The sequence below is a fragment of the Rhinatrema bivittatum genome, chromosome 8 (assembly GCF_901001135.1).
Source record: "Rhinatrema bivittatum chromosome 8, aRhiBiv1.1, whole genome shotgun sequence".
Classification (NCBI taxonomy): Eukaryota; Metazoa; Chordata; class Amphibia; order Gymnophiona; family Rhinatrematidae; genus Rhinatrema; species Rhinatrema bivittatum.
This window is the reverse complement of record NC_042622.1, coordinates 193,563,788-193,580,840: the sequence shown is the minus strand read 5'-3', so window position 1 is coordinate 193,580,840 and position 17,053 is coordinate 193,563,788. Positions and strand designations below refer to the sequence as shown.

Sequence of the window (17,053 nt, the reverse complement as noted above, 5' to 3'; positions counted from 1 at the left end):
CGGCGCTTCCCGGTTTCGTCCCGGGCAGTCTCCGGCTGCGGGGGGAGAGGGCAAATACCTTCACCGCCGTGCTCGAGGGTGCACCCGCTGCTTCTCAGCCGCGCCCGAGGATCGGGGGCTAGGTCCTCGCTGCGATTCGGCCGCCAGACCGAGGCTTACCTCCGAGGGACCACAGAAATCACCTCGGGAATCTCAACTGGGGGAGGGACCAGAGGGTATCACCGCAGGAGAGCGGGGCTCGTCTTCAGGTAGGTTTCTTCTTTAAAATTTGGATTTTCTTCTTTGAATTTGTTCGAACGCTGTGAGAGCGTGCAGATAGTCCCTAACTGCTATGGAGACGGAAAATACTGAAGAGCTGCACTTCCTGCAGGGGTATATGTACTAGGGGCTGATGTCAGATTGAAATCTGATCAGTCTCCAACTGCTAGCAGGAGTACACTATACCCATTGGTCCTGAGTCCATCTGCTACACGCTAGGAAATAGGCTTTTATTTATCAGATCCGGCAGGGTTTAGCATTTAGAAAATAACTATTTCTGTCTCTAAAATCCTGGCCACTAAGCACCAGTTTTCCCTTAAAAAAAAATTTTTTTTTTAATTCTGTATCATGGGTGATAACAGACAATACACACAATCCAACAGACAATATACACAATCCAACAGGTGTGTTGCAAAATCAATTGCAAAGATCCGTGTAAAACAAACCAGAAAAAAACAATTTAAACAGGAAGAGTTCAATAATTCCAAAATGCCAAATATTTATTGAAATGTCAGTCCCCCGACACAGACAGTATTTCGCAAGGGCTGCATCGGGAGGGACCAATTACATGTGGTAAAATAAAGCGACATTGCGTTCTTGAGAAATGTGTCCCATTAGATACATCAAGGGGAACTTCCAGAGGATAATTTGGGGGGTTGAACCAATTACAATTGGAAGAGCACCATTCTAATGTGTGTGAAAAAGGATGTTAAATCGTAGAAAACAATGGCAGTAAAATCACTGCATCTCATGTGTGTGAATGAAGTGCCTTTCAAATGTGCACTGGTGAGGTGTTAGCATATGAAAAGTCACTCAGGGTTATTTGGTCTGTGACATTCCGCCAAGATTCAGAAAACGATCCCTCAATATAAGGAGAACTTGTATTTAAACGATCAAGGTGCAGCCGAAGCTGGTACAAAGTTGAACAAGAACATTTATTTTTGTTCTTCACTAGAAAGAGGCTGAAGGGACCCCACATGAATGCATGGTATAGTGGCATGCCATGAGGCTGCTCAGTGAGGCTCAGTCAAAATTTCAGAATCTGAGTTTTCTGTGTTGAGCTCCATCGGATGATGTCACCCATATGTGAGGACTGACATCCCGCTGTCCTCAGAGAAACACCAGTTTTACAGGTAAGCAACTCTGGTTGTCCTTTGTTTCACTGAGCTGTTACTCCCTGTTTTCTCTGCCTCTTGTTTCAGGACCCTCCTGTTATGTTCTCCGAGGAGTACCAAGAAGCTTTGCTGAAGAGCTATCACTCTGTGTTTGATCAGAAGAAGAAACACTACTTGATTGGAGAGCTGATCTGGAATTTTGCAGATTTCATGACGCAGCAGTGTAAGTGATGCCACCAGACTGTGGGCTTACTGGTATGGCTTGGGTGAGATCCCTGTGATATACTTCGTCTTGTTTCAGAAATGTGACCAGGCATCTTCCACTATATTTTATGTGCAATGCTCATGGGAATCGCCATGGTGCAGTTAACGACAGACAGCTCTTGCACGTTTCTGTGCAGAGTCTGGCGTCTCCCCACCTTGTTTGCAAAGGAGAGAGAAAAAAGAAGGGAATGGTTACAATCCTCATCTTACCATGCTTATTTAGCACACCTGCACACTAGGGTGGAGGCGGGTGAAATTCAGTATTTTTATTTATTTATAAACTTTTATATACCGGTATTAGTGGGGACATCATACCGGTTCACATATTAACAAAAGGTTTAGAAGTACATTTCAACAAGGTAGGCGAACTGGGCAGGGGGTTAACCTAGGGCAGTAGGGAAAATAGATTAAACAACAAGAAATCAACAAGAGGTCATAACAAGAAGACAACAGTATTTTTAAATGACAGCCCCAGAACTTGAGAAGCTCTCGTAAAACATACATCAAGGTTTCATTGGTTTGGAAATGAAGGACTGTGGGGCTGATGCAAATCAGTGTGCTCACATGATATGCAAATTTATCTTATGCATACTCATTGTGGATAGCCTGAAAACCTGACTGGCTGTGGGGTCCCCAGGACAGGGTCGGGAAGCCCTGGCAAAGAGTCAATTTCAGAAGTGTGCTTTTTTTTTTTCCAGTTTCTCTTTGAATTCTACTTTGGGTGGTGGCTTTCTTTTGCCTGCCACAGACAGGTTCCTTTGTTTTCTTCCTGTTTGGTGTCTTGCCAGAAAGCAAATTCATTTTATGTTTAAATATGTTTATTACTTTCAAACAAAAGTACATGGAACAAACAAATATAGACAACCATAATACAATAGAAAAAGGGTACAAGGGTTGACTCTTCCCACTGACCCAGAAGTATCCATGCACTACAGGACCAATCCCCACATTCGGCTGACCCTACCCCCTCCAAGCAAATTCTTTTTATGTCCTGCCGTTTACTGTCTCAAACACATCCACTTTGTACAGATGTGTATTTCTTGTCCCAAAAAGCTTTGCACAGGCTGACGTAGTGTGGTGTGCAATCCATGGAACAGTTTCACTTGTCGTTTTTTTTTTTTAAGCCAGAAATATTTGGTACAAAATATGGGGCCGATGCAATAAAGGCGCGTAGAAAGCGGGCACTGAACAGTCAGCTGCCTATCTGCCAGTAATGAAAACGGCCCCCGAGTTTATCGGCGACGATTTTCATTACTGAAAACAGACGCTGAGTTTACTGGAGTCTGTCTTCCGAGTTATTTTATTTTATTTTTTTTTACTTTAAAAAAGAAGTACAGAAAAGCAGTTTGTTTCTGCTTTTCTGTACTTCTTTTCAATGCGCTCAGCTATTAACGCCTGCTGTATTGCGCAAGACAGACTGGCCGAAGATGGAGTCTTATCTTCCGGCTTTGTCCAAGCAATAGTGGGCTGTAAAGGTATGGAGAGAACTCCAGGTGGAAGCCCTGCAAATGTCAGGAAGCGGCACCGATTGTAGGTGTGATACTGAAGTCGCCATGGCCTTCACAGAGTGTGCCTTAACATGGTCTTGAAGTGGAATGCCTGCTTGCTGGTAGCAAAAGGATATGCAGTCCGCTAACCAGGAGGAGAGAGTCTCTTACCCACAGGCTGCCCCAATTTGATAGGATGGAAAGAGACAAACAATTGGGTGCTTTTCCTGTGGGCAGCTGTATGGTCTAAGTAGAATGTTAGAGCCCGTTTGCAGTCAAGGGTATGCAGAGCCAGCTCTCCTGGATTGGAACGGGGCCTGGGAAAAAATGTAGGTAATATTGATTACCTACATTTGATTGATTGAGATGAAACTCCGAAACTACCTTAGGTAAGAATTTAGGGTGAGTGCGGAGTACTGCCCGGTCCTGCAGAAGTTTAGTGTAAGGCGGATAGATAACTAGAGCCTGTAATTCACTAACTCTGCCAAAAGGAAAATCACTTTCCATGTGAGATATCGAAGGTCACAGGATTGGAGAGGCTCGAATGGTGGTTTCATGAGCCGACCCAAAACTAGGTTGAGGTCAAGCAAGCCCTTCAAAAAACGTGTGACAAGGGGTTGTACTGAAATAGGAACGTCCCCGACACCTTTATGGAAGGCGGCAACCGCACTGACATGCATTCTAATGGAGGAAGTTTTTAGACTTGATTCTGACAAGTGCCAGAGATAATCCAGAAACTTCGTGATTGGTAAAGGGGTCAAGGGATTGAGAAGAGCACCATGACGTAAACCTGTTCCATTTGTAAGAATACGATTTTCTTGTGGAAGGCTTCCATGAAGCAATCAGGACACGGGAAACTGGTTCAGAAAGGTTAAGTGGCTGAAGGATTAACCTTTCAACATCCATGCCATCAGGGACAAGGCTTGAAGATTGGGGTGGCGTAGGCACCCGTCGTTTTGAGTGATTAGAAGCGGGTCCTTTCCCAAGGGAATGTGCCTGTGAATGGAGAGATCCTGAAGTATTGGAAACCACACTTGGCGCGGCTGGTGGAGTGCTATCAGGATCATGGTTCCCTTGTCTTGACGTAACTTCATGAGAGTCTTCGAGAGAAGTGGAGGGAATGCGTATAGGAGACCGGTTGCCCATGAGAGGGAGAACGCGTCTCTTGGCTGATAGTGTTGGCTGCGAGTGAGAGAGCAGAAGTTGTCTACTTTGTGATTTTGAGGTGATGCAAAGAGGTCTATTTGAGGATAACCCCATTGGTGGAAGATCAAATTCGCTACTGAGGGGTTGAGAGACCACTTGTGCGGTTGAAAGGTGCGACTCAGCTTGTCTGCCAACACATTGTCCACTCCCGGCAAGTAGGTGGCCCTGAGGTACATCGAGTGGGAGAGGGCTTCCACCCATATTGGTGCAGCTTCTTGACACAGAAGGTAGTAGCCCGTCCCTCCCTGTTTGTTGATGTACCACATGGCCACCTGGTTGTCCATCTGGATCAGAATGACTTGATTGGAGAGGTGATCCTGAAATACCCTGAGAGCAAATCTGATTGCTCGCAGCTCCAGGAAATTTATTTGGTGTTTGGCTTCCTCTGGAGACCAAGATCCTTGTGTCTGCAGATCGGCCACGTGGGCTCCCCAGCCGAGGTTGGAAGTATCGGTGGTGAGAGTTATTTGAGGGACTGGAGCCTGGAAGAGCAAGCCCTGGAGGAGATTGATCTGATTTTTCCACCAGGCGAGAGACAGACGGAGTGAGTTGGTTACGTGGACAATGGTCGACAGGGGCTGAATGGATTGAGTCCATTGTGACCTTAGAGTCCACTGCATGACTCTCATGGCCAAACGGGCCATTGGGGTGACCTGAACTGAGGACGCCATGTGTCTCAGGAGGATGAGAAAGCGATGTGCAGTCGTGGAGTGTTGAGACTGCAGCTGGTGTGTGAGAGACACGAGAGTGAGAGCTCGCTGGCGAGGCAGGAAAGCCTTTGCCTGCAAGGTGTCCAAGTCTGCCCCAATGAACGATAAGGTTTGAGATAGGACTAAGCAGGATTTGTCATAGTTGACGAGAAATCAGAGAGAAATTAGAGTGTGTAAAGTAATATGTAGGGACGACAGAGCAGATTGTTGAGTGGGAGCCCTGATTAACCAATCGTCTAGGTAGGGGTAGACGTGAACACATTGAGTTCTGAGGAAGGCTGCAACTACAACGAGGCATTTTGTGAGACTCGTGGTGCAGACGCAAGGCTGAATGGAAGCACTTGGTACTGATAGTTCTTGGGGCCTACTAAAAACCTCAGGTATTTGCGATGAGATGTAATTATCGCGATATGAGTGTATGCGTCCTGGAGGTCTAGAGAGCAGAGCCAGTCTCCTCTTTGTAGAAGAGGAAGAAGAGAGCCCAAGGTTACCATTTTGAACTTCTCACGCTGGAGGTACTTGTTGAGGGCACGTAGATCCAGAATTGGACGAATACCTCCCGATTTTTTGGGGATTAGAAAGTACCGGGAATAGAACCCTAGGCCTTATTGTGAGTATGGCATTGGTTCTATTGCTCTGCTCTGGACTGGAGGAGGAAGGAGACCTCCTGCTCCAGGAGCAGTGAGTGGTTGGATGTTCTCCATGTCGGTAGAGGTGGGGGAGTCCGGTGGAATGGAGAGAAAGTTTAGACGATAACCTTGAGCAATTATCGCTAGGACCCATTGGTCCGAGGTGATTGAGTGCCACCTGTTGTTGAAATGGCACAATCGACCTCCCACTGGTATGTGGGGCAATGGAAGCTGGCTGCTTCTCTCTATGTAAGAGTCAAAAACAGGAAGCAAGGCCCAGCTGAGGAGCTGTTTGCGGTTTTTGTTTCCGTGTCTGACGAGACTGGGCTTTGTGGAACGATCTCAAAGAACGGGTCCTAATTGGTGGCGGGTAGGACTTCTTCGGGCGGAAGAATGACTTCTTAGAGTCTTTTCTAAAAGGCTGTTTTGAAGAGTATTCAGAAGGCATGAGAGAGAGTTGTCTCAGGGTCTCATGATGGTCCTTTTAGTTCCGCCACCGTCTGTTGAATCTGCTCGCCAAACAGATTGTCTGCCTCCCCTGTGTAGGAGACAATCTGTCCTGAACTTCAGGGCGAAGGTCGGAAGACTTGAGCCAGGCCCATCGTCTTGCTGAGATAGCAGCTGCAGATACCCTGATTGCAGTGTCAAAGATATCATAAGATGATCGTATCTCATGCTTGCCTGCCTCAAAACCCTTGTTGACTAGGGTTTGGAGTTGCTCTTGAAATTGCTGAGGCAGGGAGTCTGTTAAGTCTTGTATCTGCTTAAATAAGACCCTATTATATTGGGTCATATAGAGCTGATAAGAGGCAATTCTGCAGCTGAGCATTGATCCCTGGAAGACACAGCGACCAATGGCATCTAGAAATTTCTGTTCCTTGCCTGGGGGAAAGGAAGTGTGAGGTTTTGTTCTCCTTGCTCTTTTCTGGGCAAATTCAACAACCACAGATTGGTGATCCAATTGAGGTTTGCCAAAACCTGGAGCTGACTGAATGAGAGAGGTTGTGTCAGCTTTCCTGTGGACTGGAGCTACAGAGCCAGGATGTTCCCAGTTCTTTTTGAGGAGATCTAGAAGAACCTGGTGGATAGGGATGGAGGTTACTTCCTTGGGAGCATCCAGGAATTGTAACAGCTCCATCATTTGATGTCTGTCATCTTGTTCAGTCTGCAATTGGAAGGGTATCAATTCAGACATCTCCTTCACAAAATTTATAAAGGAAAGGTCCTCTGGATGAGAACGCTTTCTACTTTCAGTAAGTGAAGGTGGTGAAGGCAAATCATCAGTCCAGGTATCATAGGGATCAGCACCTGCTCCTCTTAGGGACTAGAGGAGGACGGGGTGGTGGTGGGATCCCTGAAGGTCCTGGTCGAGGTTCCGAACCACTCGAAAGAATAACTGGAGGCATCGATGAAGGCATCGCAGGCATCGATGCATGGCTCGGAGTCTATGGACGCGTCTGCACCGACGGATGTATCTGCATCAACGGCTGAGGCATCAGCAGAACTCCCGAAGGAGGGATGCGTAACGGTGTTTCTCCTCCTGATGACAAAGCAAACAGGGAGGGCACTGGAGCCATCGGTGACCCGGGGTCCATCGGTGGAAAAGCGGCCATAAGCGCTTCCATACTCGAGAGCAGCAGCACCAACGCTGCTGGAATCGGGTCAGTGGTCGGTTCCACAATTGGTACCGGTGTCAGTGCCGGAGGAACCTGGAGTCGATGCATCGCCTTGTCAATGGCCTCCTGAACCCATCCGGTCCAGTTCTTCTCTGAGACCTGGAGCAAGCAGCCCCAGCTCTGGAACAGGAGGAGGCAGAGGCATAGCCGGAGGGACCACCGTTAAAGGTGGAGTCGCAGCTCCCGATACCCTGTAGGGTGAGGGCTGCCTCAGTGACCCGGTCACCGAAAGGTCGGTGCCTTTTCTGGACGGGGTTCTTTGGCGGCTCAGACGATGGCGAGGTTGATGATTTTGCTCCCTTGATGGTCCGAGACTTTCGATGCCGGTGGCGATGTTTATCTCTACAATCCCCTCGGTCCTGAGAGGGAGTAGAGGGTGATAAAGGCTGAGAAGTCGTCAATGTCAGACGGTCACTGGCCGGAGGTCGATGCTGGCGCGAAGTTGACGATGCCGGGTTCTGATGATGTCGATGCAATGGACGGCGTCGGGGTTTGAGCACGGAAGAGAAGCTCCATCTTCTCCATTCTAGCCTTGCGACCTTGTGGTGTCATAAGGGCATATTTGGTACAGGTTAGGACATTGTGCTTACTTCCGAGACACATTACACAGACTTTGTGAGGGTCTGTGATGGACATGGTGCAATTACAGTCCGGGCACCAGCGGAACCCCGACGCCATGGCCATGAAAAAATTGAGCCGCGGTACGGTTGATGGCCAGTAGGCCACTAGGGCCAAACTCGACGGAAAATGGATAAGAAACTTACTGGAGTACCGCGGCTTGAAAAAGTTGAAGGAGGGACCCCTGTGGGGTAAATTAATTTTTAGTAATTCCGTGAGGAAAATTCCTGTTAGGAATCTCTGCAGAGCTCCTTAACCGTTTGGCTACTGCTGTGCGGAAAAAAGAAGAATGAAGGGGGACCCCTGCTGGCTGCAGGGTTAGTGCCATGCTGGGCATGCCCAGTAGGGGCCAGTCAAAGTTCTGGAAACTTTGACAAAAGTGTTCCGTGATTGGGCTCCATCCTGTGATGTCACCCATATGTGAGGACTACCATCCTGCTTGTCCTGTCAGAAAACTGTTTTCCCTATTTTATTTAAGATTGCCACCTCTGTTCAGATGCATGCTCATGCCTGGTTTTCTTGCCTTCCCTCAGCCTGTCCCTCCCACACTAGTTCTCATGCATTTTCCCCCTCTTCTTTCATATCTACCCATTGTCCTTTCACGCCTCTGGCAGCGGGCTCCGTGGCAGCTTGATGGTGGGGAAGGAAAAGTATAGCAGCTGCCTGCCTTTGCATTGCTTCTTTAAGGGCATGGCATTTGCCCCTACCCCTCTCAGCATTCTGTGAGCAAGCATTGAAAGCATTTTATTTAAGATTTGGTTTTCTTGGGGGGGGGGTAATAAATACTCTTATTTTTGTTTTTAATGACTGGTCCACTTGCAGCGGCCATCACAATGGAGACCATGCATGCCCTCCATTTATTTTTAACATGGCCAGAAAGGTGGCGGTCAGCTAAGAGCTGGCTACTTTGGGGGAAGGGCACAGACTGTAGGCTGTGCTGTTGAGTGGAGCTTGCAGCCTGGCAGTGGTGGGTAGAACTAGCTGAGGCATGGGCTCTAGGAGTGCAGGACACAGCACAGGCTGGGGTTATTTCATCACATTTATTAATCACTACTTGAAGGGATTGTACAAGAATACCAAACAAATATTTAAAATGCCCACCAAGAACAATCTATTGTTCTTGCAGGAATCCTTCTTTAAAGCTGGTGGGTGCTGTTCTTGCTTACAGGCTTTCCTTTTATTGCTGGTTTTGAACTTAATGGTAGCAGCTGGCTTGCATCGGCAAGAAGGAAAAAAAAAAAAGCCAGGCTGGCTGAATACCAGTGCGGTGGGCATTGTAGCTGTAGCCTCCACTTTTTTTCATTTCTCAAGTCAAAGTGCCTAAGAGAGGGCAGCTTAGGATAATGACAGGGAATGGTCTCATTCTTGCCTGGCTGTAAGCTCTGTGTGAAGCTGCAGGAAGTAGCATCCCCATTCAGGTGGATTCCTCAGGAGTGCCTCTCTCTCTCCCCTCCCTCACTGTAGCTGAAACTGCCATAGAATGGCCTGGCCTGGCCTGGCTCCCAAGCAGGTTTCAGGGCTGCCTCTCCTCTCTCGGTACACTTAGAACACAGGGGTTTCTGTCTGACTTACATTCTGTTTTATAATCCCTTGTAGCTACTATGCGTGTCATCGGCAACAAGAAAGGGATCTTCACCCGTCAACGGCAGCCAAAATCAGCTGCCTTTCTCCTCCGGGAGCGTTACTGGAAGCTGGCGAACGAAACAGGCTCCCTTCCTCACCCTTCAACACAAAATGGTTTTAGGGTGTGCAAGAGTATGTTATGTCCTAGAGGGGAGGGTTTGGCTTGATCCAGAAACTACTGGGAGTGGCCCTGGGAGACAGAAAAAAAATAAACTTATTTTCTGTTATATGCCAAATTGCTTCCTACAGCTGTGTGATGGTTGAAAATGGAAGTTTGTTTGTTTTTGTGGGTTTTTTTTTAAGAATACAGGGACTGCAGAAAAAAAAGAACTGTTCTCATGTTTGATTAGCAAGGAGCCACAACAATGGATTAGAGCTAAGTGCAGTATACAGAAAGGGGAAAGAAACTTTCACCCAGACTTCGTATGCACCTTAGCTCAGAAGGTGGTGCTTGGTGGAGGAAGGATGAGTTCCTAGTCGCTCACTCACAGCTTGGCAGTCAGATGCTGCCTTTGCAGCTCATAGTAGGGAGAAGCCAGTGGATAGTGCTTTCTTGGGAAGAGTATAGTGCCCAATCTCAGCGTGTACAGTGGGAAGCTTGGTACCTTATTGCTTATTAATAGGTAAACATTTTCTAAATTCACAATGTTTTGCCTCTGGTTGGTGTACAATGAAAACAAATAAATATAAATTGTTTTAAGTAGCGTGAATTTTTATTTTAATCTGCATGCTGCGGTGGCTGGTGACAGTAAGCAGGACACCACATCTTATGGATTAGCAGAGAAATGTCTTGACATACAAAGCCAGCACAGCTTTCTGGAAATAGGGCACATGGGTGAAGTGAATATTTACACTAAAGTCCAAAGTGCAAACAAAGCAGTTATAAAGGGAAAACATTACAGATACAGATTTGAAAATTTTACATTACCAAGCATGCTTTTTAAAGTTTAAATTTGGACCATCATACAACCCCCCAGATGCTGAACCTTTTTTCATTCAGTATTTCACCGCTGAAGATCACTTATGAATCCTGAGATATATTCTTTAAAAAAAAAAATTCACGTCCTTATAAAGAGGAATACTTCCCCTTCAACAGAATCACTGAGCCCAACATGATATCACATTTCACAACAGCTAAGGGGCTCCCCATTCATTCTTAGCTGGTGAGGAACGTATGTGCTTTAAATTCAGTGCATTAGTTCTCTGCAGTACAAAAACAAAGGTAAGATTTGTGACACAACAAGAGGAGCAATGCCCAGATTTACATTTGGAAGTACTTACTGGACACTGTGAATGCTCAAAAGCACATTGGCCACTTAAAGCAGACTGTGAGCTATTTCTCCTTTATGTGCACACATGTCTGACGTACATAAGGGACATAGTGAGTGTCATGGAAAGGATGAATTAAGTGACATGAAAAAGCAAGTGTTGCTTACCTGTAACAGGTGTTCTCACAGGACAGCAGGATGTTAGTCCTCACATATGGGTAACGTCAGTGGACGGAGCCGCGCTACGTAAAACTTTTCTGGCAAAGTTTCTATAAAGCTTTGACAGACGCTGGCACACGGAGTGTACTGAGCATGCTCAGCCTGCAATTATCCCTGTGAGCCACAAGTGTCTCCCCTCAGTCTAGTCTTATAGCAAAAAGCGCAAGCGAAACTAAAATAATAAAACGTATGTAAACCCAACTCCGCAGGATGGCGGGTGGGTTTCGTGAGGACTAACATCCTGCTGTCCTATAAGAACACCTGTTACAGGTAAGCAACACTTGCTTTCTCACAGGACAAGCAGGATGGTAGTCCTCGCATATGGGTGAGTCCCGAGCTGAGGATGCCCGAGAGTGTACCCAGTGCACCCAAGACGCGCAAAAGGCGCAATGACAGGGGTGGAATTTGGTAAGGAGGGCATCCTGAACCCTTAACGGGTTTGGTGGAAGGATGTTGGGTAGTTAAACCGAACAGAAGATGAGTAGAAGGACTGGCCAAACATGGAAGCATGCCGGCCAGTCTTATCTAAGGAATAATGGGCTGCGACGGGATGGAGAGAGCTCCAGCTCGCAGCTTTACAAATATGTACAAGTGGCACTGGCTGAAGGTGAATTATTGAGGCTGGTACGTCCCTAACAGAGTGTGGTTACACACTGTGTTGTAGAGAAATGCCTGCTTGTTAGTAGGAAAAAGAGATACAGACCGTCAATTAGGAGGAATAGGTCTGTTTGCCCACTGGAACCTGCAGCTTGGCTTTTTCCACAGGAGGAAAGAGTTAGATGTAAGTCCTATGGCGTGTAGTGCGGTCTGGATAGAATGCAAGTGCACTTTTACAGGCCAAGGAGTGGAAAACCCTCTCGCTCTGGTGAGAGAGAAGTGTTGGGAAAAAGTGGGCAGAGTGTATTCTGAGTAAGGTGAGATGCTGCCTCTACCTTAAGAACGATATGTGGTTGAGTATGTAAAACCACTCGGTCACGGAGGGTCAGGTGAGTATGTAACAAGGTGTGGAACTCACCGACCCTGTTGGCAGAAGTGATGACTACGAGGGAAAGAATTTCCCATTGCAGACTGTTATGTGAGAGAACTGGCAAGACTCGAACGGGGAACGCATGAGTCTTGTAAGCACTAATATATAGGCCCCATTCCATAACCAGTAAAAATAGAGGCGGCTTAATCAGTGCATAACCCATGGTAAGCTGACTCGGAAGGGGTTGAACCGTTAATCGGGTATCCCCACTCTCAAGTGGTACACCAATTGGAATCGAGGCATACCCATGTCGAGGATGTCTGGAGAGCAGAATCCGAGGGAGTAAGAGAAAAGAGTGGTGTAGAAATAAAGGGGGTAAAACCCCCTTTTTTTTTTCCCCTACGACACATGGTAAATCATGCCATTTTGAATGGTAAGATTTTTGTGTAGAAGGTTTTTGAGACGCTACCAGTACCTGAGAACATCAGTGAGTCCATATGAGACTGCCCTGTGAGAAGGCAAATTGGTTACTGGTATGATAGATTGAGACGTATGGGAAAGCATACTGGTCTCGACCAGGACGTGGGTCTGAGAACAGTGAACCCCGTCCCGGTGCAGCATAATAAGGGTGCTGGCTATGAGAGGCATTGAAAGAGACACATATAAGAGGTCTTTGTTGCAGCAAAGGCATCCATGGGAATGCATTGGAGACGTGTAGGGAGTAGAATCTGTCCACCATATGGTTTGATTCAGACGCAGAGGGCAAGTTCGGTTGACCTCAGCGCTAGAAGATATTCCTCGCTACACATATAATCCAAGACCATCCAAGAGGATGGAAACTTATATGGAGAAGGTCTGCTAGTGCGTTCAGTAAGTCTGTTAGATAAGTGGCCCAGGTATGCATGGAGTGAGCGAGGGCCAAGAGTAGAGCTGCAGAGCAGCTAAGAGGTTGTGCTTGTGTGTTGGAAATACCACAATGTCACTATGCTGTCTGTCTGTATGGACAAAGGTTTGCTGCATAGGCAGTATTGTAAGGCATAAAGGCATAACTCATGGCTCAAAGGTCCGGGAAGTTAATGTGAAACTCTGAATGGAGCGGAAGAGACGCATATTGGGTTGAGAAGATGTTAGTTCAAACTCTGCAACCCTGAGTAAATGCACGTATGAGCAGGACCAGTCTAGGTTTTGGCTGTAGATCTGCAATATGGATCAGGGACGATAGCGGTTGAACAGCTTAGGTCCACTGATAATTGAATTTCACTGAATCTTACTCATAGCAATTTTTTGGGACCTATGAGTAAGTGCATGGTGAAAAAATGCCATGGCCCAACAATGAAAGAATTGAGGGGCTGAGGAAATGGTGTATGCGCACAGAGACATATAGGAATTTGTCAGAATGTCTGTGCAGCTGTTGCACAGGAATTTTGTTGACTGTGCTGTCCAGAAGTGTGCCATATGGGATTTATGGTAGTGAACAGCAATCCCAGGTAATAGATTTATAGTGAGTCATGAAGTAGGTAGAGCTCCTTGCTTGGGTTGACTGTTATGCAGCTGTCCATGCAAGGAAAAGCATGAATGATGTTTTACTCCGTAGAGAAACAGCAGTCAGTGCTAGTGACTTAATGAAATACCCAAGTTACCGAAGCTGGTGCAACCGGCAGAGCTTGGGATTGTAATATTGACTCACCATGAAGCACACAGAAAGAATAGAGGAGAGGGGCAACCTACTTACTGCAGTATGGAAGCATGGTGATGAGAGATACCATTTTACCTGCACCTTCTGAAGAAAGTTGATATTTCTGAGGTGCAAGATGGGCAGAGAGTAACTACTTTCTGTTGAAAGAAAGAATAGTAAAATTAAAACGCTCTCCCCCCCCCCCCCCCTGCGCTTTATAGCGTCCAGGGGACTGTACTCTGAACCTTGGTACAAAGTGGGGTTGGCAGCTCTGATATCCGGCAAGTTGAGAGACCAGGAGGTGTCCAACTGGCAGGGCTGACGTAAGCAGGTTATCATATAATCTCCCATGGGAGCATGAGCGGTAAAAGTCGTACCCACATTTCTGTGTGCTATACAAGAAAACGTCGAGACCTGTCGCCAGGTCTCGAGGTGGATTTGCAATGGAGTCAGTGTTTGCTGAATCTCATGTTTAGCAGATCAGCGAATGCATCTGGAATTTCGGTCCATACTTAGGAACCAGAAACCAGAGTATTAATCAGTATAGAATCCCGTTGCTAACAACGGGAGGATGTCTGATGTAATCCCAAATGATTGGTAGAGAGGTTCTCTTGGTATTGTGTCAGACGTAGCTGGCAATAGCGATGTGTGACACTAATACAGTTCTTAGAAGGCCAGACAACCTAGAACCTTTCGAACCATATGGCCCTATTTATTTATTTATTTATAATCTTTTAATATACTGACATTCGTAGGACACATGATACCGGTTTACAATCAACTCGAGAAGAAATGAAAGTTACAAATAACAGGGAGGGGGAAAGGGGAGCAGTCAAGAAAAAGGGAGAGAGGGGGCCGGGAGAAAGCAAGTGCAAAGGGAGCACGAACAATACAGAGGAAAGAGAGAGTAAAATAAAAACATATGTGGGAACTGTAATAACAGTATTAACTTATTTATAGCATTTCAATGAATTACAAAGTCAACATTTCCATAAGATACATCGTCTGAAGTGGGAGACAGAGCCGGGCGGAAAAGCGGGGGGAGGTTGTTTTATGTTTGATTTGCATCGGGGTAGGCCTGCAAGAAGAGCCAAGTTTTTATGCCTTTTTTGAAGTTGAATAAAGAAGGTTCAAGGCAGAGAAAGGTGGGGAGTGAGTTCCAGAGAGTGGGGCCAGCAATGGTAAACGCTCTTTCTCTGGTGAGGGAGAGATGTGCAGTTTTGAGGGGTGGGGTGTGGAGGGTACCAGCGAGGGTGGTTCTAGTAGGGCGATTAGAGGTACGGAAACGTGGCATTTCCTTGAGCCATGCGGGGTTGTTTTTATATAGCACATTGTGAAGGATAGTGAGCATTTTGTATTGTATGCGGAAAGGGATGTGAAGCCAGTGCAGGTCTTTTAAAATAGGGGAAATGTGTTCTCTTTTGCGGGTGTCAGTGATGATTCTTGCCATGGAGTTCTGCAGGATTTGTAAGGGTTTGATTGTAGTGTAGGGGAGGCCTAGAAGAAGGGAGTTGCAGTAATCCAATTTAGATAGAATGGTGGTCTGCAAAACTAGACGGAAGTCGTGGGCGTGGAGAGGTTTCAGTTTTTTTGAGGATGTGGAGCTTATAGAAACCCCCTTTTAGTAGTGAATTGATATGGGGTTTAAAGTTAAGGTGTTGATCTATTACAACACCTAGGTCCTCTCACAGATGGCAAGATGGGGTGGGGAGGTGGGGTGGGGAGGTGAGTTCAGGTTTGTTAGAAATGAGGAGGATTTCAGTTTTTGTTGCATTAAGTGCAAGCTGGAGGTTGGTTAAAAGGGCATTAATGGAGACTAAGCATGAGTCCCAGAGTTGCAGAGAGTCCTTGAGGGTTTTTTGAACGGGGATGAGGATTTGCACATCATCCGCATACAGGAAAAAGTTGAGACCTAGGTCAGAAAGTAGGTAGCAGAGAGGGAGGAGATAGATATTGAAAAGGGTGGAGGATAGGGAGGATCCTTGTGGAACACCTTGCATGAAAGGGATGCGTGGAGATTCGGAGTTGTCAATTTTAACTAGGTATTCTCTGTGGGTGAGATAGGAGATCGGATTTAGAGAACAGGTCTCAATGGGATTGTCGCTGAAGCGGGATTAGAGTACTTACCATCCGTCGTGGACCGCAGAAGGACGAGCCGGCGCAGATTGATGGCTCCGTGGATTTCAGGAGTCATCGAGGGATAGCCTGAAGGACGTACACATCCGACTCAACTCTGTAACCTGGTATGGTAGCGCAGGTTCAGAGGAGACAGGCTGGGCGTGTCTGGCACTACCACCATAATTTGTGGAGGGTCAGAACCCTGCACCGGTGTCGGTGGGGAACGCCTCGGGTACAGGGGAGCCATTATGACTCATGAACCCGGCTCAGGTACAGGGGAGCCATTATGACTCATGAACCCAGCCCTCTTTGCAGCGGCTCGATGTATCGTGATGCCAGTTCAGAATTCCACTGAACTCTGAGGACTGCCAGCGTTGTGTGGAACAGTGGCAGTGGCAGTAGCAATGTTGCTTGGCCCGGGCATGCTCCAGCATCGAGTAGGATAGCACCGATGTGCTGGATAGCGTTGGTGGCGTACGGTCACCGTGCCGCTGACAATGAGTGCCATGGTGCTCGGCCCAGTCTTTCCCCAGCGCCGAGGTGGATGCCCTCGCTGTCCTGGATGGCGAATGATGACGGACTGTTAGCATGCCTGCACTGCTCCTGGCACTATGTAGTGTCGTAGGCTGATACGGGGCTTTAGTAAAAACCCCCAAGCATGGAGCACTGTGTTTAGGCGCTATTTCAGTACTGACTGTTTCGATAGTGGCATAGAGCGGCCACGAAGGTATCGTCAAAAATATATATGAAAAAATGGCCCGGGCAGAGCAACGATAATCACAGAGGCACCAACGGCATCAAAGGATCGAATAGACGTCGATGGCATTGGGAAATTGATACCGGACTTGAAGGAATCGATGGTCGCATCGATAGGAATGATGAGGACACCGATGGAAACGATGTGGGCGTCAACGGGAAGGAGGTGGGCACCGACCGCACAGACATGGGCGTCGACATGGCGTTGACCACAGCACTGGCCCGGGCGTCGACAGCGGCATCAATGGAACCGGCCCAGGCGTCGAAGACACAGATTGAAAAATCATCGCCATGGATGAAAACATTGATGGCACAGAAAAAAATCGATGCGGGGATCGATGGCAGTGACGGACCGCCAGGGGAGGGGTGTCGATGGTGTTGAAAAAGGCAGGATGGCCTGGAAGGGGGTACCGATGGTAGTGACGGGGGCATCGACTGCACGAAGGTACCAAGGTATGAATTCG

At 47.2% G+C, this 17,053-nt stretch overlaps 2 protein-coding genes across 2 annotated transcripts in view; one reads left to right on the top strand and one right to left on the bottom strand.

Annotated features, from left to right (window-relative positions):
- Window positions 1-10,286, top strand: part of GUSB (glucuronidase beta) — a 69,294-nt gene extending 59,008 nt beyond the window's left edge. The window contains exons 11-12 of the mRNA XM_029612297.1: window positions 1,461-1,596; window positions 9,560-10,286. Of these exons, the coding sequence (XP_029468157.1) occupies window positions 1,461-1,596; window positions 9,560-9,753 (330 nt within the window). The 3' untranslated portion in view covers window positions 9,754-10,286. The remainder of the gene's footprint in view (window positions 1-1,460; window positions 1,597-9,559) is intronic.
- VKORC1L1 (vitamin K epoxide reductase complex subunit 1 like 1) overlaps window positions 1,593-17,053 on the bottom strand; it is an 81,571-nt gene continuing 66,110 nt past the window's right edge. Inside the window, exon 4 of the transcript XR_003858175.1 lies at window positions 1,593-1,792. The gene's annotated coding sequence lies outside the window, so the exon portion shown is untranslated. The remainder of the gene's footprint in view (window positions 1,793-17,053) is intronic.